This window comes from Tenrec ecaudatus, chromosome 7 (genome assembly GCF_050624435.1).
Source record: "Tenrec ecaudatus isolate mTenEca1 chromosome 7, mTenEca1.hap1, whole genome shotgun sequence".
Classification (NCBI taxonomy): Eukaryota; Metazoa; Chordata; class Mammalia; order Afrosoricida; family Tenrecidae; genus Tenrec; species Tenrec ecaudatus.
The window spans coordinates 164,647,074-164,674,749 of record NC_134536.1 but is presented as its reverse complement, the minus strand read 5'-3'; the positions used below and the strand labels follow the sequence as shown (position 1 = coordinate 164,674,749).

At 58.3% G+C, this 27,676-nt stretch overlaps 1 protein-coding gene across 1 annotated transcript; it reads left to right on the top strand.

Annotated features, from left to right (window-relative positions):
* The first annotated feature begins 999 nt into the window (after positions 1-999).
* LEMD2 (LEM domain nuclear envelope protein 2) lies at positions 1,000-22,164 on the top strand. Its single transcript, XM_075555486.1, has 9 exons — positions 1,000-1,744; positions 4,048-4,091; positions 7,491-7,566; positions 15,546-15,622; positions 16,551-16,630; positions 18,064-18,209; positions 19,046-19,147; positions 19,234-19,336; positions 20,930-22,164. Exons 1-9 carry the CDS (start codon positions 1,045-1,047, stop codon positions 21,078-21,080), a joined length of 1,479 nt encoding a protein of 492 aa, XP_075411601.1. The 5' UTR covers positions 1,000-1,044; the 3' UTR covers positions 21,081-22,164.
* The last annotated feature ends 5,512 nt before the right edge of the window (positions 22,165-27,676 follow it).

The window sequence follows — 27,676 nt, the reverse complement described above, 5'->3', positions numbered from 1 at the left end:
CGTTGGGATTATGTAGTCATGAGGTTTCAAAGCCTCTAGCGGGCACATACATGATAGAGTGGACTGGTACCAGAATTAGGTTAGTGGCTTAACCTGGGATGTCCCTGAACTCTCCAGGGGAGCCATCTATGATCAGTAGTAGCAGAGGGGAATTGGCTGCACTTAGGATGGGGCAGACAAAAGTTCGATAGCCTCTGGGCCCGTAGGGAGCAGCCAGGCAGCGCAAGCAGGAGACATCTTTTTATGGTAGCACCTTTATGGAGCTAGAGTGGGGATGATTTTTAGTCTGGAGAATGTATCTTGGGAGTCATCTCTATCCCAGAACCGTGAGAGCCTCCCACTCACCAGGGCCAGCCTTCCCGACCCTGAGATTCCGAGCTGGGAGAATCCGGCCACTTACATTCCCGTCCAGACCCTCAGTAGCCCACAGCTCTTCTGCCCCCACAGTGACTATGTGACGGTGGAGGTCACCTCTCAGTATCAGACAAGTGACAGAACATCAGGGCCCAGGTAGCTGTTCCTAAAGTCCAGCCAGGTCTCTGAGCATGCCTGGGGTCTACTTCATCCACCAAACAGGGTGCTTTTGTGGGCCCAGAAGCAATCACGCATCAGTCCCAAGCACTGAAAGGGCAGCAAATGATTCCCGCTCTTAGCAGTAGCTTGTCTTTTTTTTTAATTAAAATATTTTTCTTCTCTTTTTTTTTTTTTTAGTGGCTTGTCTTTTAGCATTAAGTAATTCATCCATTAAATGAGCAGGACTTTATTGCGTGCCTACCACGTGCCAGCGTGCATGCTAGAGGCCAGGGAAATGGGCGACGAGACGAACCCAGCCCGGTAAAGGGCGGAGCAAGAGTTGAAAAGAGGCGGGGCTTGGCGGGCGCAAAAAGTCCCTCTCCGACCTTCTCAACATGGCCGCCCCCGGACTCCTCTGACCTCCCCATCATGGCGCCCGGCCCCGCCCGCCCCGCCGCCGCCGCGGCGGCCGGCGGGAGCAGTTCCGGGTGCGGTGCGCGCCGGGGGCGGGCCGGGGGCGGCGTCCTGGCCATGGCCGGCCTGTCGGACCTGGAGCTGCGGCGGGAGCTGCAGGCCCTGGGCTTCCAACCCGGGCCCATCACCGACACCACCCGGGACGTGTACCGCAACAAGCTGCGCCGGCTGCGGGGCGAGGCGCGGCTGCGGGAGGAGGCGCGGCCGCGGGCCGAGGCGCGGCTGCGCGAGGAGGCCTGGCTGCGCGAGGAGGTGCCGCTGCGCGCCCGGCCCGCTGCGTCCCCCCCGCGGGCGGAGCCCTGGCGCTCCCCGCAGGGCTCGGCCTGGGGTTCGGGCGCGGCCCACGCGGCCTATGGCGACCTCGGCGCCTCCACGGCCCCCTGGCCCGGAAGCCGCGGCCTGGCCTATCCCGCGCGCCCCGCCCAGCTCAGGCGTCGCCCCTCGGCCCGGGGCAGCTCCGAGGAGGACGAGGACGCCCGGCTGCCCCCCAGGCCCGCGCCGGGCTCGGGCCCCGCGGTCCGCCGCTGGTGGGCCGCGCCCTCGGCCTCCCTCGACAGCCCCGAGCCCCGCCCCGGCCTGCGGGCGCCGCGAGCGGGCCCGACGGCGCCGCGGGCCCGGCCGGGGGTGGGACGACGACTGGAGCGCTGCCTGTCGCGGGTCCTGCTCTGGGCCAGCGTGGGGCTGCTGCTCGTCTTCCTGGGCATCCTCTGGGTGAAGATGGGCAAGCCCTCGGCGCCGCAGGAGGCAGAGGACAACAGTACGTCCCCGGCCGGCCGGTGCAGAGCGGGGGGGGGGGGTCCTGGGGTCCAGCCTGCCCCCTGCCTCTGCTCACCTCCTGCCCTTCCTCCAGCTGTGGAAGCAGGGCTGAGGCGCCTGCATCTGCAAGAAAGCCTGCCTTCACTTCCCCCTGCTCTCTTGCTTCCGCCCTAACCCCCCTTCTAATCATCTCCCTTTCCAACGGAGCTGGGAGCATGCTTCATCTGTGGTCGCTCTTACCCCAACCACTGGTTTTCCTTCCTGGACGGAAAGCCACACCCCCTCTGCCAGACGGGCCCACCCCCACCCCCTTTTTAGATCGCCCTTACCTTTTTGATCTCACACTTTAGTGCTGGCTTGGAGGCACCCCAGAGTTCACGCTCATAGAGCTGATGGGCGCCCAGCCTTGCAGCACCATAGACGGCTTCTCGCCAGACCTCCCTGGGGCACTGGGGGCCTGTTTGTCAAAAAGAGATCATCTACTAGCCCGTCATAGGAGCAGGTATAGAGTACCTTGAGGTTGGAGCGAAAGGGGTATGTTATTATAAAGGGCTGCCGTTCAAAACCATCGGTTGCTTCCTGGGTGAAAGACAAGACTATCTACTCCCTTAAAGATGTACAGCCAAATCCACGCATGGGCAGCGAGTTTGGGGTTGCCTGGAGCCTTCTTACAGCACGTCTCCAAAGAGATGTGAGATTCGAGGACATGCCCAGCCATGCCCCTATCCGCGGTTGTAGGATCAGATGTGCTTATGAGAGGCCGGGGCGGACAGTGTTTCTGTTTGGATGAGGATTTGTAGATTTCCTTTCTTCCAAAGAAACCTTCTCCCTTAAATCTGGCCTCCAGCAGAAAATAGCATAGTGTGACCTCATAAGCTTAAATAGTTTATGTGACCTCATAAACTTAAGGCTAACGCGATACTAGATCACATTTTTAATAGTCTCTATAAAGCATGGTGGTCAATACTGCCTGTTCCCAGGCTAGAGCCAAACTATACGGGGGACCTGCTGCCCGCCGCCGTGTTGGTTATGGCCCCACGCAGGGCCCACCGGCTGGCTGCCAGTCTCCGTGCGAGCAGACGGCCATGGAGTGGCTGGTGAGTTAGGACTGCCTACCTTGCCGTAAGCAGCGAAACTCTACCCGTTCTTCATCCCGAATTCCCTCACAGCCATCGAGCGAGCCAGTGCCGACTCCTAGCCACCCCCGTGGGTCTCCGAGACGGTGACTGTTGACGAGAGTGGAAAGCCCGGTCTTTCTCCCGCGGAGCTGCGGGTGGTTTTGAACTGTTCACCATGCGGATCGCAGCCTGACGTGTAACCAGGACACCACCAGGGCTCCTAATCCAGAATTGGGAAACCCAGATATTTTACTGCTTTCGATCTTCCTCTTTTTTTGGGGGGGGGGGCGCACAGCAAAACAGACCAATCTGGCAGTTCCTGTATGTATCTTCCCACATGCTCAACCATTATCACCTCCCTCTTCGGAGTCGCTGCTCCCTTGTTAACTAGACTCACCGCCCTCTACGGTTCTTACCTGATTTTCCAGTGGCTGTTGTCCATTTGATCTCATATAGATAGGCCCTTCCTAGAAACATAATGCTCCAGGAATACCCTTTTTAACTACAAACCCAAACACCAATCTCACTGCCACCAAATCGAAGCGGACTCATGGCAACCCTATCAGGACCCTGGTTAAGCTAATGCAGGTACTGCTCAGTTTTACGATGACTTCAAGGGTCATTTGGGATTAACATTTCAAGATCATCTCCGGGCCATTGTCGCTGGGGTTTCATCCAACCTCTATGGCTCTAGAGAGCCTGGTCCACGAGAATTTGAAATTCTCGCTGGCCCCCTTTGGATCGGGGTTCTGTGGAATCTTCCATCAAAATGCTCAGTCGTGGTAGCCAGCACCATCCAGTTCTGGTCTCCCGGCCAAGCAGGCCGTTAGCCACACAGTCCACATCCTCCTCCTGTACCCGCTCCCCCCTTTGTTCGGCTATTGCACCCTGAGGAGCCCTGGTGGTGGAGTGGTTATGCCTCAGCCTGGATGAAGACCACCAGCCACCGTACAGGAAAAAGACCCGCGTCTGGGAAACTCTCAGACGTGGTACCACCCTGCCCTGTGCGGTCACTGTGAGCCCGCGACCACTCGATGGCAGTGAGTTTGGTTTTGGTGTCTTTACAACAGGCCAGTCAGGTTTGTCCCCCCCACCCCCTCCCCAGGCTTTGAGCAGATCCCTGTTTTGTATCCCTTTTCCTCAACCCCCGTTTTTAATGTCCTTTGTGTTTCTCTCTTGGCCTCAGTGAAGTTGCTGCCGGTGGACTGTGAGAGGGAGACAACGGGTGAGGTGAGTCCAGCGTCCTCCAGCCTTTCTTCCCCCTCCCACACGCGTGCGGGACCGCCCCAGGACAGAGAGCGAGCACGGTCGGATCATTTTCAGGGAGAGCGGCCCGGATGCGCCAGAATGTTGTGCGGTGCTTATGCTGGGCTCAACTGAGCCAATAAAGGAGTCCTTGCAAAGGAGAATGAGGCTCCCAAGATCCTGAGCTTATTAGGGAAGTGCCCCACCATCACTCGTATCGGGGACTTTGATCTTCCACCTGAGTCGATGTAGGGGGTGCCTGCTAAGGGACCTCTCATGTCCTGGATTGGAGAGGAAGGGCTGTCAGTTCTTAAGCATCTCTGCCAGGTTTTCGACTCCACAGCCTCCTCTCCAGAGCCTGGCAGTACATCTTTGGCTCTGAAAACGCTGTACTGATTGGAAGCATCATGGGGTGGGGAGGGGGGTTGCACACTCGGTGACAGGGGGGGGCTGTAAAACACATCTTACTTGGAATTAGCCCGCCTCGCCTACACTTTGGTTTGTTTTATGAAGCGCTAATGTCCCCTACAAATAATATTTGGGGAAGGCGAGCAGCCCCAGCCATTTGTGAGTCATGAAAGCAGCATTAGCAGGGAGACGGGATGCTGGGTACACGGCGATCGTCTGGGCTCGATCCGAGGCAGTAAATTTCAGGTCATAAATCCTACCAGGAGCAGATTGTGCTTCCAGAGGCTATGACTTAGTCGTCTCGTTATTGAGTGCACAGTGCCAGCACTACCCCATCCCCCAAGCCCGGAGCTCACGTGGCCGGCTACCTGGAAAGAAAGGTCATGTGGTCGTCGCGGGCCCCCTGGGGGGTGGTCTGAGACCCCAAGGTAATGCAGGGTCTTTTCAGTGCTGCCACTAGCTTTTTATCTGATGTGCAGACTCGGGGGCATTTTATCTCGCTGCCTTACCACATTCACCCTCCTGATAGCCCTGCTTGCCAATTGTTTTGTAAAAACAGATTCATACTGAATTTAATCTGCCCTTCATCACAGGGGGGAAAAATCTAAAAACCCAGCTGAGGATTAGACCAAGTGGCCCAGCAACACTGGCAGCCAGAGAAGCAGCTCGAATTTTGACAGCTGGAAGCAGAAACGATGGGAAGAGAATGGGGTTTTTTTTCCTTTCTGTGAGACTTCTGCCGTTCTGTTAGTACTGCTTGTCTTTTCATTGCAGAGGGGCCCCAGGTTGTGTTCTTCTCTTCTGGTCCCTCGTGTCTCCATCAGTCACCCCACAGGATGGTAGATCTTCTCCCAGGCCTCCTCTGCGCCCCTCTCCCACAGGCAGGCAGCCAGGCAGGCAGGTGCTCCCTGGAGCTGCGTGCGCTCTGGGGCCCAGGTTTAACAGAGGCTCAGCCTGAGGGACCTTGGTCTGGGCCCAGTGACTGCAGCCTTCGAGCTGAGTCCACAGCACCCCCAGCGTTTGCATGCAGGTCTGGGAGTGCTTCTGAGGGCCTTGCTGAACAAACCCCAGCAGGCACAGGGTTCCCCATGTGAGTCCCCATGTCTGCCGCAGAACTCTGGCACTTGCTGTATATGCTCTGCCACGGTGCCCCCAGAGGAGCTGGCGGCTCCCCGGGGCCGGCTCATTGTGGGGGACCTGCCTGCTCCGGGCTCCCGTGCGGGTGGATACGTTGGCAGCAGTATTAGCTGTTATGGCTCCCCCACCCCGGGTTGTGACAGTAACAGGTGTATACTGTAAACACTTAGGAAACTCTAGCAGAGGAAAGAAAAGGCATCCTGACTCTACCACCTAGAGGTGATCACCGTTAACATTTGGGGGGCCTTTCCCTGCCAGCCTGCCTTCTGCAGTATGATGTTTCTAAAATGGAGATCTAGTCTATGTTTGGTTACACTTGGCATTTATCAGCAGCATTTCCCATAGCATTGAGGCATCGCTCACGGGCGGTTGGCGTCTCTTGACGCCATGGTGAGGCCTGTTCCTGGAGGTCTGCTGTAGAAGGTCAAGGGCCTCGGGTCTTGGCCACCAAGAGACCATTAGCAGCCAAGGCCCTCCCTTTACAGGCGAGAGCGGCAAGTGAGACCCGGGAGGAGAGGGACTTTGCCACCAGCCCGTCAGCAGAGCTGGCCCAGTGCCCAGCCCTCCTCCCAACATGGGTGGGATGGACTTGTGGTCAGCCGGGTGAATCTGGCCTAACCAGAGCCCCCTCAGCCTTGCATGCTCTTCTGAGAAACGGAGTTGCCACAGGACAGGGGTGAGGATTCCACGCCCGGTAGTGTTCGAACATCAGCCGCTGCAGGACGAGTAGCCCGCCGTCTCATTGCGTGTGGTTGTCTGTGTGCAACATGCCCTCCACCCAGCGGCACGCACCGGCTCAGTGGCTCCCCTATCTACCGCCGAGCCGCACTGGAGACATTCCTGGAGTTCTGTGACCGGTCTCACCCTCGGCTCCTCCCCGTGAGCATAAACCCGCGGCTCCCTGAGGTGCCCTCCAGTCTTCCCCATTGGTCCTGTGGAGCTGCTGCTTAAAAGGGCACTTGCTGAAGACAGCCGATAGTGAAGGGGAAATGTCCAGGTTTTAAAAGTCTGCAGGGGATACTCTTGGTGCAAAGTTAAACAGACTGACTGCAATAGTTCCCAGGGATTCAGGCCTGCCTCCCCGGCTCCAGAAAGTCGAGAGTCTAGGGGGATTTGACGTTCTGGTCTGCATTTCCCTGTGTGAGCAGGATTCTTCCGTGGGATCGGATCAAACCGTCCATTGATGGTAGCTGGCTCCACGCAGAGCAGGCAGTCAGCCACACATCGCACACCCTCCTCCTGCCCTTGACGCCGTCTTCTGAGACCAGCGCTCTGGTGGGGTTCTACAGCAGGGGAACTGATAGCAATTCTGTTACAGGTGCTGGGGGCGTAGGGCTGCATAGACGCATCCCACACACCCAGTTTCCGGTTTCTAGAAATTTCCTCTCTCTGTGGAGGTTAGTCCAAGGTTAAACAGTCGGTCCCTTTGTAGCTCGCCCCCTCTCCCATGGTGGACAGAGAGGGCCGTCCAGGGGGAACGAGGCCCGAGTGGTGCGCTCTGCTCCACCCTGGCCGCTCCGGCTCCAACAGCACGCACTCTCCCTCCCAGGAAGATGGGCTCCCGCACCCCCGCACGGCCTCTGCGCCACGGGCCCACCTGTTATCAAGGGGGGCAGAGTCCAGGGAACCTGCGGGCGGCTGCTCCTTGTCTCTTTGTCCACGCTCAGCTCTGCCTCCATGGGTACAAGGTGCCTTTTCAATCCGTTCACCCTCGGCCCAGCACTTGGTTGGATTGATTTCAGTTTCTTTTCCCAGAATGAGATGTCCTTTGTGTCCTCATCCTGGGGAGGCAGAGCCTGCCGCCCGCACCCTTCTGACCTCTTGTCCTGTGCCTTTCAGTTCTGCCGGGCCCAGCAGAAGGCGGCCTTGCTGGAGCAGCTGCATGAACTGTACAACTTCCTGGCCATCCAAGCCGGTGAGTAGCTCACCCGTCGCCCCAGGGGCTGAGGGCTGCTGGGGGTGGGGGGGGGGGCGCCGGCCAGGCTGGCAGGCGCTCTGTGGCCCTCTCCCCAAAGACAAGCCCGGAAACTGACCCTCGCCTTCCCTGCTTTTACTGCTCAGACACCCCCGTGTTTCTTCAAGCCTGGCATTCGGCTCCGCCTCACTGAGCCCCGGGGGCTGCTGTGTGCACACCAGGCTGCAATGAGGGGCTCTCCGAGTGGGCATTGAAAGGGGCTGCACCTTCCCAGAGTCTGTGTCCTTAGACCGGGTGCCTGCTTTGCGCATCAAGCTGGGTCTGAAATGAGGCGTGCGGATGAAAGGGGAAGAAAGAAATATATACAGAGTATGGGATTGGGAGGACAACAATCTGATGGACTGAAGTCCGAGTATATTCGAAGCTTGGTTTTTATACTCTTCTGACAAGGGATTGGTTACAATACAAACATCAAGGAACGTAAAAAACATTCTTAGCTATGCAAATGTTACTTAACTAGTCACACATTCTTAACATTTGAATAATAAAAGCACTAAGTTCTAAGACAGTCACATGGATCTGCAAGATTCAAGAGAGCCTTCAAGAGATGGTCAATAACTGAGTTCTCTCTCAATGTTTTTAGCAGCAAGGTCACAAATAACAGTCATTTCGCAAACACCTTGATCAGCCCATACCTCCTACACTGCCTGGGTCAGTTGGCCCAAGCAGGTACAGAGACCTGGACAGGTAGCAGGAGCCTGCCAGGGCCCTGGTGCTATGAAGGTGAGGACTCTTTGCCTGAGCGCTGCCCTGACCAGTGTCCACCTGGGAAGTCTGCATTGTGTTACCCAACAGGCCACACTGCCCTGGTCTTCCTTGGCTGCTGGTCCTGATGGCCCCCCTCTGGCCATGGCCCCTCAATGGGTCCCTGATCCCTCTGAGCCAGTAAACTTGGGCCCGTTTGTCTGTAAAGCCCAGGCAGAAGCTGTGCCCCAGGAAAGGGTGTCCTCAAGCCCCTTCCATCAGGGACACCCTGGAATCAGGTGGTCACTGCCTGATTTGGTCTCCCCGACACCTGCGTCACGGCAGCTACTCGAGAGCCCAGGGCTCGAGCCCCATTGGCACGTGGGCCAGCCAGCTGCTCAGGACTGACTGACTGACAGATGTTTCCGGTGGATGACAGCGCTGGCCGGGGCCCGGTTTAAGGCAGTTGCTGGGAAGATAGGGCTGGCCGCGCGGCTCCTCGGTGTTCAGTGTTAGGTTCTGGGGCACCGTCTGTGTGCCTCCCGCTCCTGCCTTTTGGGAAACCATTGGACAGGCGCCTCTGTGGAGGGCCGGGAAGAGAGGTAGAAGGCCACGCTGCTGCTCCAGCAGCACAGTGGTCCTTGCGGGGGTTTCCCGCACTGCCTACATTCTTGCCTGAGAGGGTGGCCCTCGCCTTCGTAGCCCAAGGCCCAGCAGTGTGGGCCCCACCCGGGAGGGTATAGGGCATTGGGAACCTTGGGCCTCACCCCCAGCCTGTCAGGCGCTACATTTTCACAAGAGCCCCAGGGGACTCCTGTGCAGCCTACAGTTTGCAAAGTGCCCCAGTAGACATCTCTCCTCCCTTTCCGTATGTGCGCCTGGCCCGTGCCATTTAGCAGCCTGGCAAGGGGAGCCCTGTGGCAGTGGACGTCACAGAGACAGGCCTGCGGGGTGGGAGCCCGCACTCACTCTTCCCCATGCCAGAGGCCAGCTGTGGGCAGGGCACTGCTGGCCCCAGAGGACAGGAGATGGCTCAGTCAGAGGTCCTTGCCACAGACTGCCGTGTCCCTAGTAGAAGACTCTGGGCAGATGCAACGGCATAAGAACGGAGGCCAGACGGATGGCCCGCCATCAGGAAGCCCCATTAGTCTCTGTCCCTGCCTCTTCCCTTCCCCTGTAACTGGCATGGAAAGCTAGCCCTGTTGGATCCACTCGGACTCCCAGCAGCCCCGGGTTGCAGTTGAACCAGTAACGTACGCACGCAGTGATACATGGGAACCATCCAAGAGTCCCGTGGAAAGCCAGCCGCCACTGCAACTCAGAGCCTGGTCGCCGTTCCCAAAGGAAACCTTGCATGTCGTCTCCGGAATATTCTTTACAGTGCTGCAGACAGTCCTTAAGACATAGGGCCATTTTAACCGGATACTCAACAGTTGACATGAAACCGTCAGAAAGACGGCCCGTGTCCAGGGAAGGGCTCACGGTAGAAGAGTGGCCATCACAGATGCCCAAGTAGAAGGGCCCCTGCCATGCGCAGCACCACCCTCCAGCCATGGCGACAGGCACTCTCCCCGGAGATGCTGTTACTCAGTTTTGCATGTAGGTTAGATAGCTCAGAAGGATCGTCGATTCATGTATTTAATACTTGCAGTGTCTTAAATATATGAATGGAAATAAAGTTCCAAAAACCTCAGGAATGCGGCATACATGAATCAGTTCTTATTAACTAGCTTGTCATTATCTAGCCTCGCATGTCAGGTCAGAGTTGTTGGAAACAGAGGCGCAGAGACAGTAAGAAACTGCAGAAGTGACACAGCCCGGAAGTTTGCATTTGCCTGATGAACTCAAGTCCCCCGGGTCCCAAGTCTGTGTCACCACCGCCAGTTCTTTTACTGCTTCCAGTAGGCACTGAGCGCGAGCCCGGCAGCAGAGTGGCCTACGAGTTGGGCTGCCGACCACAAGGTCAGATGTTCAAAACCAGCAGCCACGCCTCAAGAGGAAGATGCGCCAGCTGCCTCAGAAGCCCCACGGGGCCAGTTCCGCCCTATCCCGCAGGGTCACTCCTTAACGAGACCCGACGTGATGACCGCAGGGGGAGCGGGCACTGAAGGCAGGAGTCGTAGCTACTGAAGGTTCAAAACATGCTCACGATTCAGCGTTGTTTCAACAACAGGTCATCCTACGAAGGAGAAGTTCGCTAGGGACTGTCTGAGATATCTATTGCTCTTACCGAGCCCCACACGGGGGGGGGGGGGGGACAAGAACAGGCTGGAACGTGTTTTCTCCAGTTGGGGGGCAGCCCCCGCTCAGAGCAACTCGACTCTTTACAAGTCTAGGAAGCCACATCTTTCTCCGCTGGTGGTTTTGAACGGCTGACCTTGTGGTTAGCAGCAGCCCCACCCCACCTGTAACCCACTACACCACCAGGGCTCAGTCAGGAGCTAGACGTCCAAACTCAGGGTGCGGGCTCTGGAGAAGGCTTTGTCTATCCGTGGGCACCTTGACTCTGGGTGACTCCTGAATAGGCCTCCCCTCTTCCCCATCTCTGCTTTCTAGAGATCAACTCAAGGCACACCCTCCCCCAATCCTGCCTTAATCACCGCCCATTCCTGCAGACACAGAAGCTAGGATTTACAGTCCATCCTGTGGGCGGAATACCAACCCAGACTCTTAACATTCCACTCTTTGGTCCGGAAAAATCCATGCCGTGTCACCTGTAAAACACACTCACCCCAGCACATCCTCCTCGGAGCCTTAAATCATGACCACGTTCAGTCTCCTCTGCTCAGTCATCTGAATCAAACATGAATGAGTCTTTAAGGATGGCAACCACTCTGTCCGCTTCGGGTGACTCCTTCTGAGCTGTGCCTACCTCTCAAACCCAGCAGGCCCCTTCCTCCTTCCCCGTGGCATGGCACCGGCCCCTGTCACTCCAACGGCAGCCGCCCTTGAGCCTGGGTTGGTGAAGATCCATCCTTCTTTGCAAACTGGGAGGCTGTGGCCCTGCCCCTTAGGACCCAGCATGCCGGGTTCCACCCTTTGAAATCCAGAAAGCCATGCTTCCCGCGCTCCGTCCAGCAGTGCTGCGGTCTCCACACAGTCTCCGGGACGGGGGTTTCTTCTCGTGGAGAACGAGGGCCACAGCCCCTTTGGCCTGGTTTCGGCCTGTAGGATTTCCAGACCGGCCATGGTGTTTCCTTTCACTCCTCCATCTGACCCTCAGTCTGCGCTGTTGGGTTTTCTGTGTGGTAGCTGGTCAGATCCGGCGGTCACGGGCTTAATGGCTGTAACAAATGACAGTGAGACCTGTCCTTGAGCATTCTAGGACACACGTCCGCAGTGTGCACAACAGACATGCCCAACGTTTGAGTTCTGTTTTCATTCTGTGCCGTTCATTTTAAATCTCTTTCCTCCTATGTTCCCCTCTGAGTGACAAGGAGAAGCCACACAGCCCTTTTAAGACCTTGCTTAGAAATCTCATCAGCTAGTCTGTCATTGGCAGAGCTCTGCCTTCCACGGAGCACTTGACCTTGCTTCAGACAAGCCCTTTGCCCCGGCATTGAAGCACCATCGCCCTTCCTCCATTGTCCAATCACCAGAAGCTCCTTTCAGGCCCACACTGCTGCCGGGTTCTCCACACCTCTAGACCTCGCCTCCTCATCCCTCCCCAGAAGTGCCTTTGATGCCCATCACTCTACGGGCAGCCTGCTGGGAGTTCCTGGCATTCACTCTCGGGCATCTTCAGTTTCTTCTAGCCCAGTCCCTGTCCACCCCACATTTTAGGGATCTGTGAAAGATCTCCCCATTCTCACGGGATCAGTCTGCTTCACATATCCGGTGCTGCTCAGACAGAAATCCCACAAGTGGGTGACTTCGATAAAGAAATGTATTTTCTCACAGACGAGGAGGCCAGGAGTTTGAATTCAGAGCCCCAGCCCCAGGGGGAGGCTTTCTGTCTCCGTGGGCTGTGGAGGGCAGTCCTTGCCTGTCAGCTTCTGTCCTGGTCCCTCTGAGATCCCCATGTGCCCTGGCATCTCGGGCCCCCATCTCTGCATCTCTCCCTGGCTTGCTTAATCTCCTTGCTTATGTCTGAAAACACACCCTACACTAATCCTGCCCCATTTACATAACAAAGACAGCCCATTCTCAAATGGGGTTATAACCACAGGCATAGAGGTTTGAATTTATAACACATCTTTTGGGAAGACACAATTTATTCCAGAAGAGCTAAGCCCGGTGTGCTGGGCACCCCATTCTGCTGCCAGATGACTCTGTCTCTGCTTCCGACCCTCTCTGGTAGTATAGCTCAATGCTCCCCACCCCCCACCCCCACCCTGCTTCTGTCTCTTGGGTCTAGGAGGTTCCCAGTGCAGGAACCCCGGATCTGAAGGGTGTGCTCCACCCTGACCCCTCGTGGCAATATTGAGGCCCCTTCTCCACGTTTGAGATGGCTCCTTGTAAACTGCTGGGAGGACAGAACTGCCGCTCCCTCATCAGAGTTCCATTCACCTGTGTGCGCGGTCTCGCCCCCACGAGGGTGCCATGTTTCCGGTTTGCTTTATGAACCAGCTGCCCTAGCCCCTTGGCGAGCTGCAAACGCCTCATTTGCATCTCCTAGCTGATCAGCTGAGGGGCGCCACACCACCGTGGGAGAGAAGGCGGTACAGCCGCCCAGCCACCTTGTCGGTTCAGGCTGATGGCAACCCCATAGAGCACAGTAGGACTGCCCCTTTACGGAAGTAAAGTCTCATTTTTTTAATCCCTCAGAGGGCCTGGCGGTTTTGAACTGCTGACCTTGCGGGTAGCAGCTCAACACATAGCCCACTCCACAACCGCTGCTGCCACGAAGGGGGTCAGTGCGTAACGTTAGCAGACTCACGCTTATCAGTGCAGAGCCCTGGTGCTGTTGTGGTCACTAGCCGGGCTGCCACTGAAGCCACAGCAGCTCCTCGGGAGAAAGACTGGGCTTTCCGCTCCCAGCCCGTGACAGCCGTGGAAAGCCAGAGGGGTTTCGGGGGCCAGTGAGTGCGTGAGTGGTGCTTAGCAGGGATGCGGGGTGAGCTTTTTACGTCAGCAACAGGAAGCACCAACAGGACCATCGTGAGGATGGCACAGGACCTGGTGGTTCCTTGTGCTGCCCGCTGGGTCCCTGTGAGCTGGAAGGGACCCAGCCAGGGGTACCCAGCGACAGCTGCGTGTGGTCAGGGCGAGGGAATAGACTTGGTTAAGTGCTCACTCCGTGCCATTGCACACGTTCACAGCCAGCAGCGCTACCCCACACGTTCCCTCTGCCCCAAGCAGCAAGTCCGTCTGTATCCATTCAGCACTCTCTCCTGCCCCTCCTGCTCCTCCTCTGCTGGCTCCCCAGGGATTACAGCCTGGGAAACCTGGCTACATCCTTTCATTCAGCCTAGTGGCTCCGCCCGTCAAAGCAAGTACCAGAACTTCCTGTCTCCTTTGGGCCGAGTCACGTTCCACCATGTGTGTTTTGTGGGATGGGTACACACGCACACACACGTTTGCTTATCTGCTTATCCGCTGATGGATTTAGGTGCGTCCAGGCCTCAGCTATTGTGAACGGCGCTGCCAGGAACATTGGTATGCAGCCTTCTGTGCCAGAGTGGGACTACCTCCCCCTGGGGGTGCTGGAATAACCCAGGAGGGAGGGCACAGCAGCAGATGCCCACACTTTACCTAGGATTGTGGGCTGTCGGGCAAAACGCGTTGATGGCCAGGGAGGACGCTACACCGTGGTTTTCCTGAGAAGAGGGCAGCCAGCCGAATCGGTGTGGGACCCCATGCTGCAACAGCATTCTGGTTCCACTCGGCCCTCCTGTCCTCGGGGAAAGCGCCAGGGCGTGTGGTGTGGGATGCCCCGTTTTCCAACAGGGCTGCGTCGTCTTACATTCCCAACAGCGTGGGAGGAGGGCTCCTGCCAACGCTTGCTAGTTGCTTTGTGTTTTCATAACCACCACCCAGAAGGTGCGAGGTGGCCGCAGTCAGGAAAGGTCATGGGCCAGTGGCCTCTGATAGAGGCCTGGCGACCAGAGAGCTTCTGTCTTGTGTGTGAGGAGCCCGGTGGAGCCAGGGGAAGGGATTGGGTCAGGCCTGGGAAGACCGGAGGACAGTCAGTTGGGGACGGTTGGCTGGATGCCCCCATGGAAGGCCGTGGGCGACGGGCCGGGGCTGCTTCTGCAGGTAGTGAGGGCCAGGAAGCTCTGGGGTGGGGACATTGCATGCTGAGAGCTAGGTGGCAGGACAGTGGATGTGGCAGCAGCCGGACTGGCATGGGGGTCATCTAAGTAGGGGTGGGGGTGGGAGACTAGTGTGGGTGGGATGGACAGCGTGGGGTCGGCTTGACGAGGGAAGGGAACTCCAGTTGGGTCTCGGGGACCCAGCAGGGCCAGACTAACTTTGAAGGTGACGGATTTGAGCATGAGAATTGGGGGATTCAGGTCATCCAGCTACTTCTCACCTGACACACACAGACCTCCCAGACTGCACAAGGCAAGGCCACTTGATTGTGCCTCCCTCCCGTCTGTCCCCGCTGTCTCAGGGGACACTCAGCACACGGCCAAACCGCGAGCTGAAGCCAGTCACTGAGTCTTGGGCAGTCAGGACCAAGAAGAGGACCCAGAAGACCTGGGCCAGGCCAAGAGGGAGGCTCCCAGACACATAGACGTCCCCCTTCCTTCCTTCATGGGGACCACAGTAGACATCCTCCCTGGGACCCCCAAAACAATGGGCCTGCGTGCCAGGTCACCTGCCTCTGTCCAGGGTCCCCCTGCCTGCGACGCCCACAGCCCCCTGCCTTCTTCCTCTCAGGCTCTGTTTATTTATAGTGTCATTCCCGCACCTTCCCAGGCGGACTGTCTGATCCTTTTAGGAATCAATTGCAAGCAGACCTTGGTATTGGGCAGCTCTTTAGTCATTTAATGCAAATAGCCGCATGGCTTTGCAGGTCAGGTTTTAATGATCTGGAATCGATCCAAGCTAAGTGGCTTTTGATTTTGCTGCAGAGTGGAGAGGGCCCCAGAAGCCGGGGCGCTGCCGGGCCACGGCTCCTTATTCGAGCTGACGGCTTGAGGTTTGCTGCCTGTTCACGGCCATTTCAGAGTGAAATGTCCTCTCTCCACTTCTCTCTCTCTCTCTCTCTCTCTCTCTCTCTCTCTCTCTCTCTCTCTCTCTCTCTCTCTCTCTCTCTCTCTCTGTCTGTGTGTGTGTGTGCGGCCTAGGTAACTTCGAGTGTGGAAATCCAGAGAAGCTGAAGAGCAAGTGCATCCCCGTGTCCGAGGCGCAGGAGCACATCCAGGTGAGCAGGCTGCAGGTGGACCACGCCCACTCCCAGGAGGCCCTGGGCTTCCCGGTGTCGCTTTCCCTACCGCTTCCTTTCATGCTTGCTCCTTGACTTTGCTTTTGTTTTGCTGTCTGTCCCAGTGGAGTGGCCAGTTACCTAAAGTCAAGGCGGGAGGGGGGAGGCGGGGCATGGGGGGGGTGTAACCGGGAGTGGGCTCAGCCTCGGCCTTGCTTTTGTGCTGCTCCTGGGCCCCATTTCCCTCCCCTTTTGCAGCTCTGAGGACACTGGGCCCGGCCCTCTTCCTGCCCTCATGATTACTTTACCGGGACCCCTGCTCCCCAGTCTTTCTGATTGTCCCGTGGGGGGGGGGGGTGTGCAATTTAAAAAGGGAACAGAGGGTGGGTCTGGTTCATCATTCATGTCATAGATCAAGACCCCTTTGGGGATCGAATGACCCTTTCACAGGGGCCGCCCGATTTATAACAGTAGCACAATTATCGTGACGAAGTAGCAACAAAAATGATGGCATGGTTGGGGGTCCCCACACATGAGGCACTGTATGAAAGGGCCGAGGTGTTAGGAAGGTTGGGAGCCACTGGGCTAGATGAAGAACTGGAGGCCCAGAGAGGGGAAGGGACTGGCCCAGGGCACCCCGCCAGTCACAGTGGAGCATCATCTGTAGCCAGGCTCCCAGCCCCTGTCCAGTGTTGTTGGTCATTTTGTCCTCCAGCACATGGTCTTCTCAGCCACCCCGCCCCCGCCCCGCCCTGCATCTGTCCGTGTGAGCTTCTGTACCCCCTCCCCCATCCTCGACTCTCCTCAGCTGCCTCCCCCTGCCAGCTTGGGGTGCGTTTAGAGGCTGGAGGCTCTGGGCCTGTGCAGGGCCCAGGGGAAGCCTCCTTAGTCCAGCACCTGTACACGGCTAACCTCCCCCTCCTCCCAGAATGTGACTGGCAGCTCCGGAGCCAAGTTCGAAGCGGCGCTGGCCTGGATCCTGAGCAGTAACAAGGATGTAGGCATCTGGTGAGTGCCGACGGGCATTGCGTGGAGGGCAGGGCAGCAGTGGGCACGGGTGGACCACCCCTCCTCGACTGTCCGCTGCCGTCCTCCGGGCTCCATCCCAGAGGCCTCGGGACCGCGTCACCACAGTGGGCTGGGGAGGAGCAGATTCAAGCTGAGACACAGCCAGGTCTTGCACATCCTCCACGGGCTCCCAAGCCCTGTCTCAGCCTCTCAGTCGGCACTCTGCAGCCACCAGCCTGCACGCTTGCTGGCAGAAGCATTGTGCAGCATACCCTGCCCTCGGGGCTGTGGTCATTTGTGGAGGAAGTGATACTGGGTGTTGTGTTTGCTCAATGTGAAAACTACTCATGGAAATACCGGTTTCATTCCAACCAAGCTGTTCTGCCTCATTTTCTGTCACTGCCAACCCGTTCACTAATCTTGGGCCTTTACATCCCACCCCCACCCACCACCCCAACCTGGCAGCCCATCAGAGGACCGGAGCGCTCCGCTTGGGAATGGAGCCATCTCAGCCCCTTCCCAGGCTCTTTGTGTGTCAGGATCCCTGCCCAGGTGCCAGCCGCTGATATTAAAGCACTCAGGTTTTGTTCTTTAGCTACTACTCCACCCAAATTAGCAATTCCACCAGCAGCGCGTCCAGCCGAGCCCCCGGGGCCACTCCACCAGCAGCTGGATCACTGGACGCACCGCACCATCCAGGTCCAGCGGCTTGCAAAAGGGCAGGAGTCTGCTGGGCGTGGCTAGGCAATGGCCCTGTGCCTGTGCCTGTGCAGCTAAGGGAGCCACTAGAGTGACAGCTGGGCGGAGGGGGGGGGGGGGCTGAGCACAGCCTGAGAGACCTGTTTTATAGAGGGCCAGGAAGAAGTAGGGACACTTCAGTCACTCACCAGCCGTCCCGGGATGCAGCTTTTGGAGGGGGGTCACCTGGCGCGGCTGTGCACGTCCTCATGGCCCCTGATGGGGGGCTGGCCAGGGAGACTCTGGCAGCTTCCATCCCCACCGGCTGGCGGAGGCCCCTCTCTGCACTTATGCAGCCGTGTGCCTCCCATCACAGAGGAAAACACAGCCTCCCCGTGCTGCCTCATCCGCTCTTGCCCAGCCGTCGCTGAGCCAGCGACTCAGTAAACATTTCCATTTCTCTGTGCTGGGAGGTGGGAATCCAATTTACAGTTTAATCTTGTACACGCTGAGAGGGGCCGTCAAAGAGCTGACAGAGGGGGACGTCACTTTAGCGGTAGGGGTTCCAGCCTGCTGCCGTCTTTAAAGCTCTAGTCTTTCTAAGTAGCCGGTGTTGGAAATTTCTGGAAAGAGGGCATCGAGCTGCCAAGCTGTGCTGTCAGCACACAGAGGCCTGGCAGGCCCTCCTTCCTGCACTGCCTGCTGAGAGTGAGGCTTCTGCTTTCAGCCAGTTAGAGCCCGTGTTCCTGTCTCAGGTTGAAAGGGGAAGACCCTTCAGAGCTGGTGACCACCCTGGACAAGGTGGTGTGCCTGGAGTCCACCCGCCCTCGCATGGGTGTCGGCTGCCGCCTGAGCCGCGCCCTGCTCACCGCAGTCACCCACGTGCTGATCTTCTTCTGGTGTAAGTCCGCGGCCTGCCCCAACACACACACGCACACACATGCATGCATACCACCTGCCACCCCCACCCCAGAGCGACACTCAGGCCTGAGTGCTGAGCTGGAGACACCTAGTCCCGGAGGGCTCACGTCTGCCTGGTGACCCGAGGTCTAATAAGGCAGAGGAAGCCCCTTCCCTGGGCCGTCCTTACCGTGGGCAGTTGGAGGCTGACCTGGACGGAAAACTAGGAAATGTCCCTGGGTTGGGGTGGGGCGGGAGGAATGTCAGCTTCCCCAAACGGGGACCCGGCAGGGCTGGGCAGGTGGTGCCTCTTCCAGGACTCAGTAAGGGGTTGGCTTCACCTTACTCCACGGGCTGCAGGCTTGGGAGCAGAGCAGGAAGGAGCCCGAGTGCTGGGCGGCTGAGGAGGAGAACCAGGCCTTGCCCCCTCCCGCCCCCCCCCCCCAACATTGAGTGCCACCTTTGAGCAAAGGTCCCGGGGGCCTCTGGTGGTGAGAGGCCAAGTCATAGCAACAGCCAGCTCTCTAGCGGTGGTGGGGTCACCTCTCCAGGGACCACAGTGATGGCCCACGGCAGCAGCTGCAGATGCAAAAGGCCTGGCACGTACATGCTCGTGCATGAGGCGGGAGTGAGAACCCCAAATGCAGTTGCTTAATAGTGCATCCTCACAGTGCACGTCTGCAGGCTGCCCGCCTCACTGAATGCAGGCTCTGAACGCAGCTGGGGACAGACAGGGCCGCAACCTCCCGCACAGGGACTCACTGCCAGCAGAGGCCCCTGGGCATCTGAGTGGTCGAGGGAGAGGTGGCACACTAATGGTGTCCTGTTCCCACTCAGGCTTGGCTTTCTTGTGGGGAGTCCTCATCCTCTTGAAATACCGGTGGCGGAAGTTGGAGGAGGAGGAGCAGGCCATGTATGAGATGGTGAAGAAGATTATCGGTGCGTGACACCCCTAACCCCCGGTGAAAGGCCCGCACGGATGCCCGCCCACAAGTCCCTGCCTCAGCAGTGTCCTCCCCCTGCAGATGTGGTCCAGGACCATTACGTGGACTGGGAGCAGGACATGGAGCGCTACCCGTACGTGGGCATCCTGCACGTGCGCGACACCCTGATCCCCCCGCAGAGCCGGTGAGTCCACCTGCCTTCACTGAGGCTGCCGGGAGTGGGGCCCGGGAGTCTGGACCCTGTTGAGCATCAAGGAGTCCCTGCCTCTTGTGTGCTGTTTGGCCACGGCTAACTTGCTCGGCCTCTTTGGGCCACATCCATACAGCCCAGAGTCGTGAAGAGAGGTGGCCATTCTTCCACCTGCTCATTCGCTTGCTCAGCAAGTGTGTCTGTAGGACATGCTGTGTGCCAGGCCCCCGACTGGGCCTTGGGGAAGAGGAGAGAGGAAAACTCCCTGTCCTGTCTTGAGGGAGCAACAGATGACAGTGCATAACAGTCAGTAGTGACCGGTCCTGAGGGAAAGGGGGGTGCCAAGGAGCCCCAGGAGGTGGCTCCAGTCAGTGCCTGGCACTTGAGTGGCTGTGACTGTTTGGGCATCAATGATCTCTGACACATACTCTCACTCAAATCAGGTGGCAGAGGATGGTGCACTTGTTCACAGCCCAGTCACCTGCACCCCTCCCACCTGGGCACAGCAATGGCAGGGGCACCCTGGGCTGCCCCATGCTGCTCCTGGGGGAGGAGCAGGGGTCTTGCACACTTCCCCTCCTGGGAAGCCCCCTTGCTGTTTCTGGCTCTCTACTTCTTGATTCATCTCCCAAGCCACCCAGCCCAGCCTCGCCCAGCTCTGGACTCTTGGAGACGCATTAACTAGCTCGTGGCCCTGCGTGGGAATCTGGGCTCACTATCTGAGGGCTGTTTGGAGGAGATGGAGAGAGATTTCAAGAGCTTGTTTCCTGTGAAAAGCAAGGGAGCTGATTAGAGCAACTGGCTTCTGAAGGCATGTTCATTACCTGTTAATGGGCAGCTTTGGAAGGAGGGGCCGGCTCAGACCTGCCTGCCTGCCGTGCAGTGGGCGTCCTTGGCACTCAGTCAGCCCTCGGTGAGGGTGTGGCCTTGACAAAAAGTGGGGGCTGGCTGTTCACCAGGCTGTAGGGTCAGGTGGTGACAGGCAGGCCTCAGCCCAGGAGGGAAAAAAGCCTTTCTTGCCTTAGCTGTTGGTCTACCCTGCTCCTGCCTATCCAAGCTTCCCCCCACCCTGGGGCCATGCAAGGCTGAGAAAAGGCTGGGGTGCCCCCCTAGAGTCCATGCAGTAGCCCCATCTCCTCTGCAAGGCCTACCCTGGGGACCCCGCAGAGCAGGGGTTCCAACAGGGAGGCCTCCACAGTCACAGTTGGGGGTGAGCACTCCACAGCCCAATGGTCACTCTCGAGTGAGTCCACGCGGGGCATTAAAACCCAGCCAGCTCCCGTAGTGGGCTGGCCTGGTGAGGGCAGCGGCATCACAGGTGCCTTCCAGAGCCGCCCAGCCCAGCAGGCCCTCATGTGGGAGCTGCAGGCACCTTGTTGGGCATCCTTGAATTGGAAGCTCTGGAAGCCAGAGCTGAGGCATCCTTTCTCCCCAGCCCAAGTGTCTCCTCAGCAGGAGCCCTGTGAGGTCACCCCCTGCATAAATCCTGTGCCGGAGCTTGTACAAAGGACTGGGCCCACAGGCCCTGGCCTCTGCGCTGCCGGTCAAGCGCTGTGACCCGCCCTGCTGAGCCGCCTCTCGTTGCAGGCGGCGCTTGAAGCGGGTCTGGGACCGAGCCGTGGAGTTCCTGGCCTCCAACGAGTCCCGCATCCAGACAGAGTCGCACCGCGTGGCCGGAGAGGACATGCTGGTGTGGAGATGGACTAAGCCCTCGTCCTTCTCGGACTCGGAGCGATAAACAAACGTGGGAGGGGCCTGTTCCCAGCCCGCCCGCCCGCCCCCGGGACAGCCCACTCCAGGGGCTAGAGGGCCACCAGCCCAACCGGTGCTGAATTCACACTTGCCTTGACTTCGTCCCCTCCAGCCTCCCACCCCCAGGGTCTCCCTGGAGGCCCGCAGAGGCTAGTGCACAGGAAGATGAGCACTTCCCGCAAGGTCCAAGGCCGAGGCGGTGCAGGCAGGCAGCTGCTTCACACCCTTTGCAGGCAGGAAGAGGGAGGGCCTGTGGGTCCCCAGCCAACAGGCCCAAGGTGTGGGGCGGTAACAAGAACGCAGCAAGTGTGGCCCGGGCCATCCGTGGGCAGTGGGGCGGGTCGTGGGACGGGCAGCTGGGGTGGGCGGAGCTTGGTATATGTGCCTTCATGGGGGTTACCTGGGAGCTTTAGGGTCAGGGGAGGAAGCCTGTCTTCTGGCTGGGTGGGACCGCTTTTGTCCGGAAGAAAGGGACAGGATGCCAGGAACAAGAAACAGGGAGCGGAGCACTGCCTGGAAAGGAGCCCTGGTGGGCAGGACCCTCTGGTCCAGGGGTGAGCCCCCCGGGCGGAAGCCAGTGGGGGTGGGCGCCACCCTCCCCTGTGGCCTCGTGCCAGCCTCCCAGCGAGGCCCTACATGGTGCTTCTCACCAACGCCCGCTGCTGAACCGGTGCGTGCTGGCCGTGCACACGGTCGGGAATGCCGTTTGACCGCTGCAGCCACGGTCCCGCCAGCCACGCCGGGTGGGCCACGCTGCTCCTGTGCGGAGCTGCGGGGGGGCCTTAGTGAGTGTGAGCGCCGCTCCTGCGGAGCCTCGTCCGTGCGTTCTCATGGAGGGGAGAGGGCGGCGGAGGCCAGCATCTGCCTCCAGAAGACATGGCCACCCCTCTCCGGTCTGAGTGTGTTTTTGGTTTCCTGAATAAAGCTCCAGTCTCGGCCATTGTAGCAATACTCTCATTTCCTCTGACGCCTGGGATCCGCAGGGCTGGACTCTGACACCGGAGCCAAGAGCCGTTCTCACCAACAGTTTGGGCGTGGAAAACCACGGATGAATAAACTATTTATTAAAATCCGTTGTGTTCCTTGTCTCCTTTCCCTCCAGAGCAGCGTGTAAGAAATGGCCTTGGAAGGAGGGTAGCTTCAGGGACCGGATAACGCTACTTACAGCGAGGGGTCACTGGCGGTGGGTGGCGTGGATAGAACCTCTGTCCATTTCTGCCGCCTGGTGAGACCTCGAAAGCTGCTGGGGCTCAGCCCTGGGAGGGAGCACAGTGGACCCCTGGGTGGGGGTGTCTTGACTAAGAAACGGGATGTTGCCTCCAACTTGCCCCATCAGAGCCCCACCCTTGGAAGGGAAAGAACCCTAACCACCATGGGGCCCCGCATGCATCCTGCGGACCCCCAGCTCTGCCGCAACCTGAGAGGGCAGTGGCCAAGGCGTGTCAGGATTCCAGAAAACTGCAGGCATGTGAAGTTGGCCCCCAGACCCAGCTCAGGCAGATGCCCAAAGTCTGGGTTTGCAACCCATGCGCACAGGCCCCAGCTGTGCGTGCTGACGCACCAAGCTCAACGGGTAAACGGACAGACAAAAGACCCAGAGAAGAATGAGCCGGTCCTCCTTGTCTAGGATGCCGGGCAGGCCTGTGCGTCTGCAGCACTGTTTGGAAAGCAGACTCAGATCAAAATACTGCGAATGCGCCTACAAAGGCCCCCACCGCCCGCTCCCCCTCCGGGGCGCAGAGGCCAGGCTCAGCCTTAGCTGCGTCCTTCGCTTTGAAGACCCCCTGTTTCACTTTTAAGCAGCTTTTAGCTCACCAGGGAGGTGGTGTGTTTGCGTGGGGTGGGAGGGAGCCTGCCCAGGTCTGGGGTCTGAGGACATAATTTGGATGGATGCTATGGTTGGGGAGTTTCAGCTGCTCACCCCAAATCCCTTTCATCTGCAGACCTGCCTCTCCTTGGTGACAAACAGCCTCCCAAACCTCAGTGGGCGCTCATAAACCAGTACTGGTGGTGGAGGGAAGGAGAGGTTGGACCTCACAAATCTCAGTCAGGGCCATCCAGCCAGGGGCCCCAGGCTACCGTCCGAGTCTGCCGGGGGCTGGGGCCGGGCGGGGAGGTAAACGCGGCCATTTGTCACTGACTTATAAGAACTGCAGGAGCAGCTGTTCCCCCTTAATTAATACACCATTGACTTTGAGCCTCAGAGAAATAGAAAATAAGTTTTTTTTTAAATCCCTTCATTGCGGCAGGTGTGGATGCAAATCCATTATCCTGTTGGGCTCTCCCGAAGGGGGGGTAAGTTAACCCCAAAGCCAACTCCTCTGGACAGCTCTTACAGAGACTGGAAGGAGGGCCCCGCTGCTAGGCCAGAGAGAAGAGGTAGGAGAGGCAACAGGACCCCTAGGGGCCCCTGGCTTCACCTGACATGCACCTGTGGGCAGTGTGCACTCCTGGGGGGGGGGGGATGGAGTGGAGGTTCGGAGCCCAGCGCCCTCAGGGCTGGCTCTGCCCTATATGGGCTGAGGACCTCCGGCAAGTCACTGTTTCCCTGTGCAGGAGCGCTATGAGGAAACCCCGACAGCCAACAAGCAATGCAGTTGGACACGCTGTGCTCTTCCCGGGGCTGCAGCCTCGCCACGGCCTCCTGAGGTAGGGGCAGCTGCTACTCCCTTCCTGCAGGGGAGGAAACTGCGGCACGGGCGGCCAGGCAAGTGGCTCAGGTCGTGGGGCTAGGGTTTGAATCCAGACACCCGGGCCTGGAGCTAATGCCATCTCCTGTCCCGGGTGCTGGGTGCGTTGCCAGAACAAGCACACAGCTGCATTGCGGGGGCAGAGCCAAGATCTCAAGAGAGGCTTTGGGGAGGCTTGCCGTGCTCGGCACACCTTCCCGGGGGTTCTTGGGCCCCAGCCCCCTCCGCTCTCCCACAGCTCCCTCCTTACTGCCCTCACCCACCCCAGGCCTCCTACCGAGCACTTGCTGACCCAGCTGCCACTCCTCGCCTCCCTGGATCTCCACCAGGCTCCTCCCTTGCCTCCTCCTGGTCCCATCCATTATCACCGCCCACTGGAGGACGAAGCTACACCCCCACAGAGATGCAGCAGAGCCTTCTCATATAGACTTTCTCCCCTCGGTCCTGCGACTGGGTTGTTGCTGGTGTGAGGTGGCATCCAGTACATGTGACCCAGGCGCCCCTGTGTGCGGTGGTGGGCAGAGCTGCCCAGCCCTGCACCGCCCTCACCATGGTCAGGCTCCAGCCCATCGCTGCAACCACTGTGAGGGCTTCGACTTTCCGCTGCCCCTCCTCGTTCCCAAGCTTGATGTCCTCTGCCGGGGACTGGCCTCTCCCGATAACAAAGCCTCACCAGCCTTGCCCCTGAGGAGCGTTCTGGCTGCACTTCTTCCAGGACAGAGTTGTCTGTCCTTTTGGCAGTCCCTGGTACTTTCCACGTTCTTTGTCAACACCTTCATTCACATGCATCGATTCTTCTTCGGTCTTCCCTAGTCAGTGTCCAACTTTTCACAGGTGTGCGGGCAACTGAAACTACCATGGCTCGGGTCGGGTGCCCCTGGGTCCTCAGAGTGACGCCCTTATTCTTTGGAGGACCCGCAAAGCAGATTTGTCCAGGACAATACATTGTGTGATCTCTTGCTACTTCCGTCAGCACTGGTTGTGGATCCCAGTGAGAAGACATCCCTGACAACATCAGCCTTTACCCCATTTACCTTGATGTCACCTGTTGGTCCAGGTGTGAGGAGGTTGGGCTTCTGCACATGGAGTTGCCATCCATACTGCGGGCTGCAATCCTTCCTCTTCATCAGCAAGTGCTTCAAGTCCTCACTTTCAGCAAGCAGCTGGCTGGGCGGGGCTATGCAAATGAAGTGCATGTGACCCATCAAAGGGATTGAACATTTGCTCCTAATGCGAATGAGGTGCATGGAACCCCTATGGGAGTGGTACCATGCAAATGAGGTGCATGGAACTTGAAAAGGGGGGATTGATGAGCTTTGCCGACCTGCTAGACTTAAAGGAGAACCCATCCCATCTACTATCAAGAAAGAGCCAGGAGGGGAGCAGATCATTTGAACTCGGGGTCCCTGCACTGAGAACAGCCTCGACCCAGGAGGCAGAGAGGAGCTGGAATGCCAGCGATGGCAAGAAGTGTCAGTATGCCCAGCAGTGACCAGTGGCAGAGCAGCAGTGGCAGCAGGAGATGGGGTGGCAGGCCTGGCCCACAGGGAGAGCTAAGCACCTCAGGCAGGAGGCTTGCCGGCCCCACTGCAGGAGCCAGGCTCACTGACTCACAGAGCAAAAACCTGGGGGGCCAAGGTTTACTGGAGGAGTGGGGGACACTGGACACTTACCAGTGGAGCTTAAGAGCTTTATAGCACTTGTCCTACCAAGACAGGAGCAGGACCCGCCCAAGGGGCCGATTTGCCATGACACACCTTCCTGCAGGCAGGGCCAAGAAGCTGTGCTTAGCAAACACTGGATCCAGAGTCACTCCTGACCCTGAGCTGCATGTAACCTTTCCCTTCCCTATGAGACCCCCTACTTATAACTGTTACCTGTGAGATCCGCGGGGCCAAGGAGTTATCAAATCCCGGGAAGCAGTAGAGCGTGCCGTGGTGGGGACGGCTGCCTTCAGGATTCATAAAAAGACTGGGGGGTGGAGGTAGTCTGACCCCCACCTCACCGGGATCAGCTTGGGGTTGGCGCTGACCTAGACCCTGCTCCTGCCCCTTTATGACGTTAGAGGACATCAGATGCCCCAGCCAGGCCATCTGTCCTGTTGGTGCCATTGCAGTGCCTGCAGCCACTGCCCCGGGTCGGCTGTGTGGGCGTCACCCTGCTCTGCTCCTGGCTGCCCCCTGGCACTTAGCCCAGCGCTCGGCACATTGCGGGTGCTCCAGGGAAGCCGGTGAGTGGGCCAAAGGAAATGCCCCACCCAGATGGAGGGGAGCCCGGCGTTGGAATCATTAAGTCCAGAACACTTCCAGAACCTTCTTTCCAGCCTTGGCTTTGTTTGGTCAGCATCTCTTTCTGTCCCCCCCCCCTTTTTAATTTGAATGCCTTGAGGCACAGCACCCACTCCCTGATCACAGCCCCAAGGCTCCTACCCCCACCCACAGGTCAGCAGCAGCCACACTGGGACCAGTCTGGGTTGTGCAAGGTGGCAGGGCTCTCCCGAAGGAGAGAGCAGGGTGCCGGCATTCCTGGGCGGGAGCTGGTATGTTTGCAGGATTTCCCCAAGGGGGATGCCCCGCAGCGATGAGGACCTGCCCGGCTGTATTCCCTAACTTCTCACAGAGGGATAATCTGGAAAGCTGGTGTTCCACGGTCAGAAAACCTCCGCTTTGGTAAGTTAGAGGTAAAGTCCAAGCACATGATCCTGCATTAAATATCGGTCCCCCAGATTCTCCCCTAACAGCTCTGCTACCTTAAGGTGAGTACATGGTTGATGTTATCGCCCTACAGAAGCAGACATCTATCTCTTTCCGCCTTGTCTCCCAGCCCCTCTCATCCCTTCCCCCAATGCAGGTATTAGGTGTCCTCACCTGTGAGCTCGGGGACCTTCCTGTAGACTCCACCCACCTTGTGACGTGTGTAACTACTGAATATGCATGTCTTATGGCTACCTATAAATACCCCAAAGGCTCTCTTCTCCCACTCTGTGTGGACCACCAAGAGGGGCTGAGGTGAGCATGCTACCGTACAATGTGTCGGACTCCTTTATTGTACTCTCTTTCCTATCCTCTAGGACTTTACTGTGATCTTTATAGATTGTACCCGTACAAGTGCGCCTGTGACCCTTCGGTTGTTAGAGTCTGGTTTCCTCTGACACCAGACAAGCCTGGCATTTGTGTGGGACCCTGGTCAGAGAGACCCTCTGCCCTCAGTGATGCACATACAATTTCTCACCAACGCCACTGAGCAAGGGCCAATTACCCTGATTGCTCAAGAACGCACCCCGTTCTTCAGAGCCAGTTCCTTGTTGCGGCCCCGGCCGGGCCATTGAAAGTGACCGTCTCCACCCCGCAGTGGCATGAGGAGACAGCCAGGAAAGGGCTGCCTGCCAAGGAAGCAGGCCGTGGCTGGGCTTCCCGGGGCCGGCAGGGGCCCGAGAACATCCAGAGCCAGGCCCCGAGCTTAGAAGAGGAGCGGCAAGCACTGAGGAGAAGGAACAGGAGAAGAGGCATCACTGGTGATTACAGACCAATTTCTAAGTGGCTTCTGTTTAGTAAGGAGACAGGGGAAAGTACAGTAATTTTCTTCAATGAAAACAGGCAACAGAATTCCCTTCGCCTCGTTCTCCTTGCAATTAAACCCTTCTCTGCGAATGAAATGATTTGGTTTTCATGGGAACTAATTTAAGTGTGCTGGCAGGACCGGTGAACTTTCTGATTGCAGATACAGCGTGCACAAAGCAGAAGGGGAAGGCACCCTGCCACACGGTCTTGGTGGCCCTGTGACGGAGCCAGGGCCTGTGGTGGGGGAGTCCAGAGGCACCCTGGGCCGGAAGATCAGCTCTGGCCTGGCCTCGGTGCCTCTCTGTGTGGATGACTCTCTTCCCCTCTCAGCC

What these genes read in the sequence shown, in the direction of transcription:
- LEMD2 (XM_075555486.1), top strand. Translation starts at nt 1,045, where the DNA reads ATGGCCGGCCTGTCGGACCTGGAGCTGCGGCGGGAGCTGCAGGCCCTG. An exon ending in GCAGGAGGCAGAGGACAACA is followed by an intron (nt 1,745 to 4,047) that starts GTACGTCCCCGG and finishes TCTTGGCCTCAG; the next exon opens with TGAAGTTGCTGCCGGTGGAC. An exon ending in AACAAGGATGTAGGCATCTG is followed by an intron (nt 16,631 to 18,063) that starts GTGAGTGCCGAC and finishes TTCCTGTCTCAG; the next exon opens with GTTGAAAGGGGAAGACCCTT.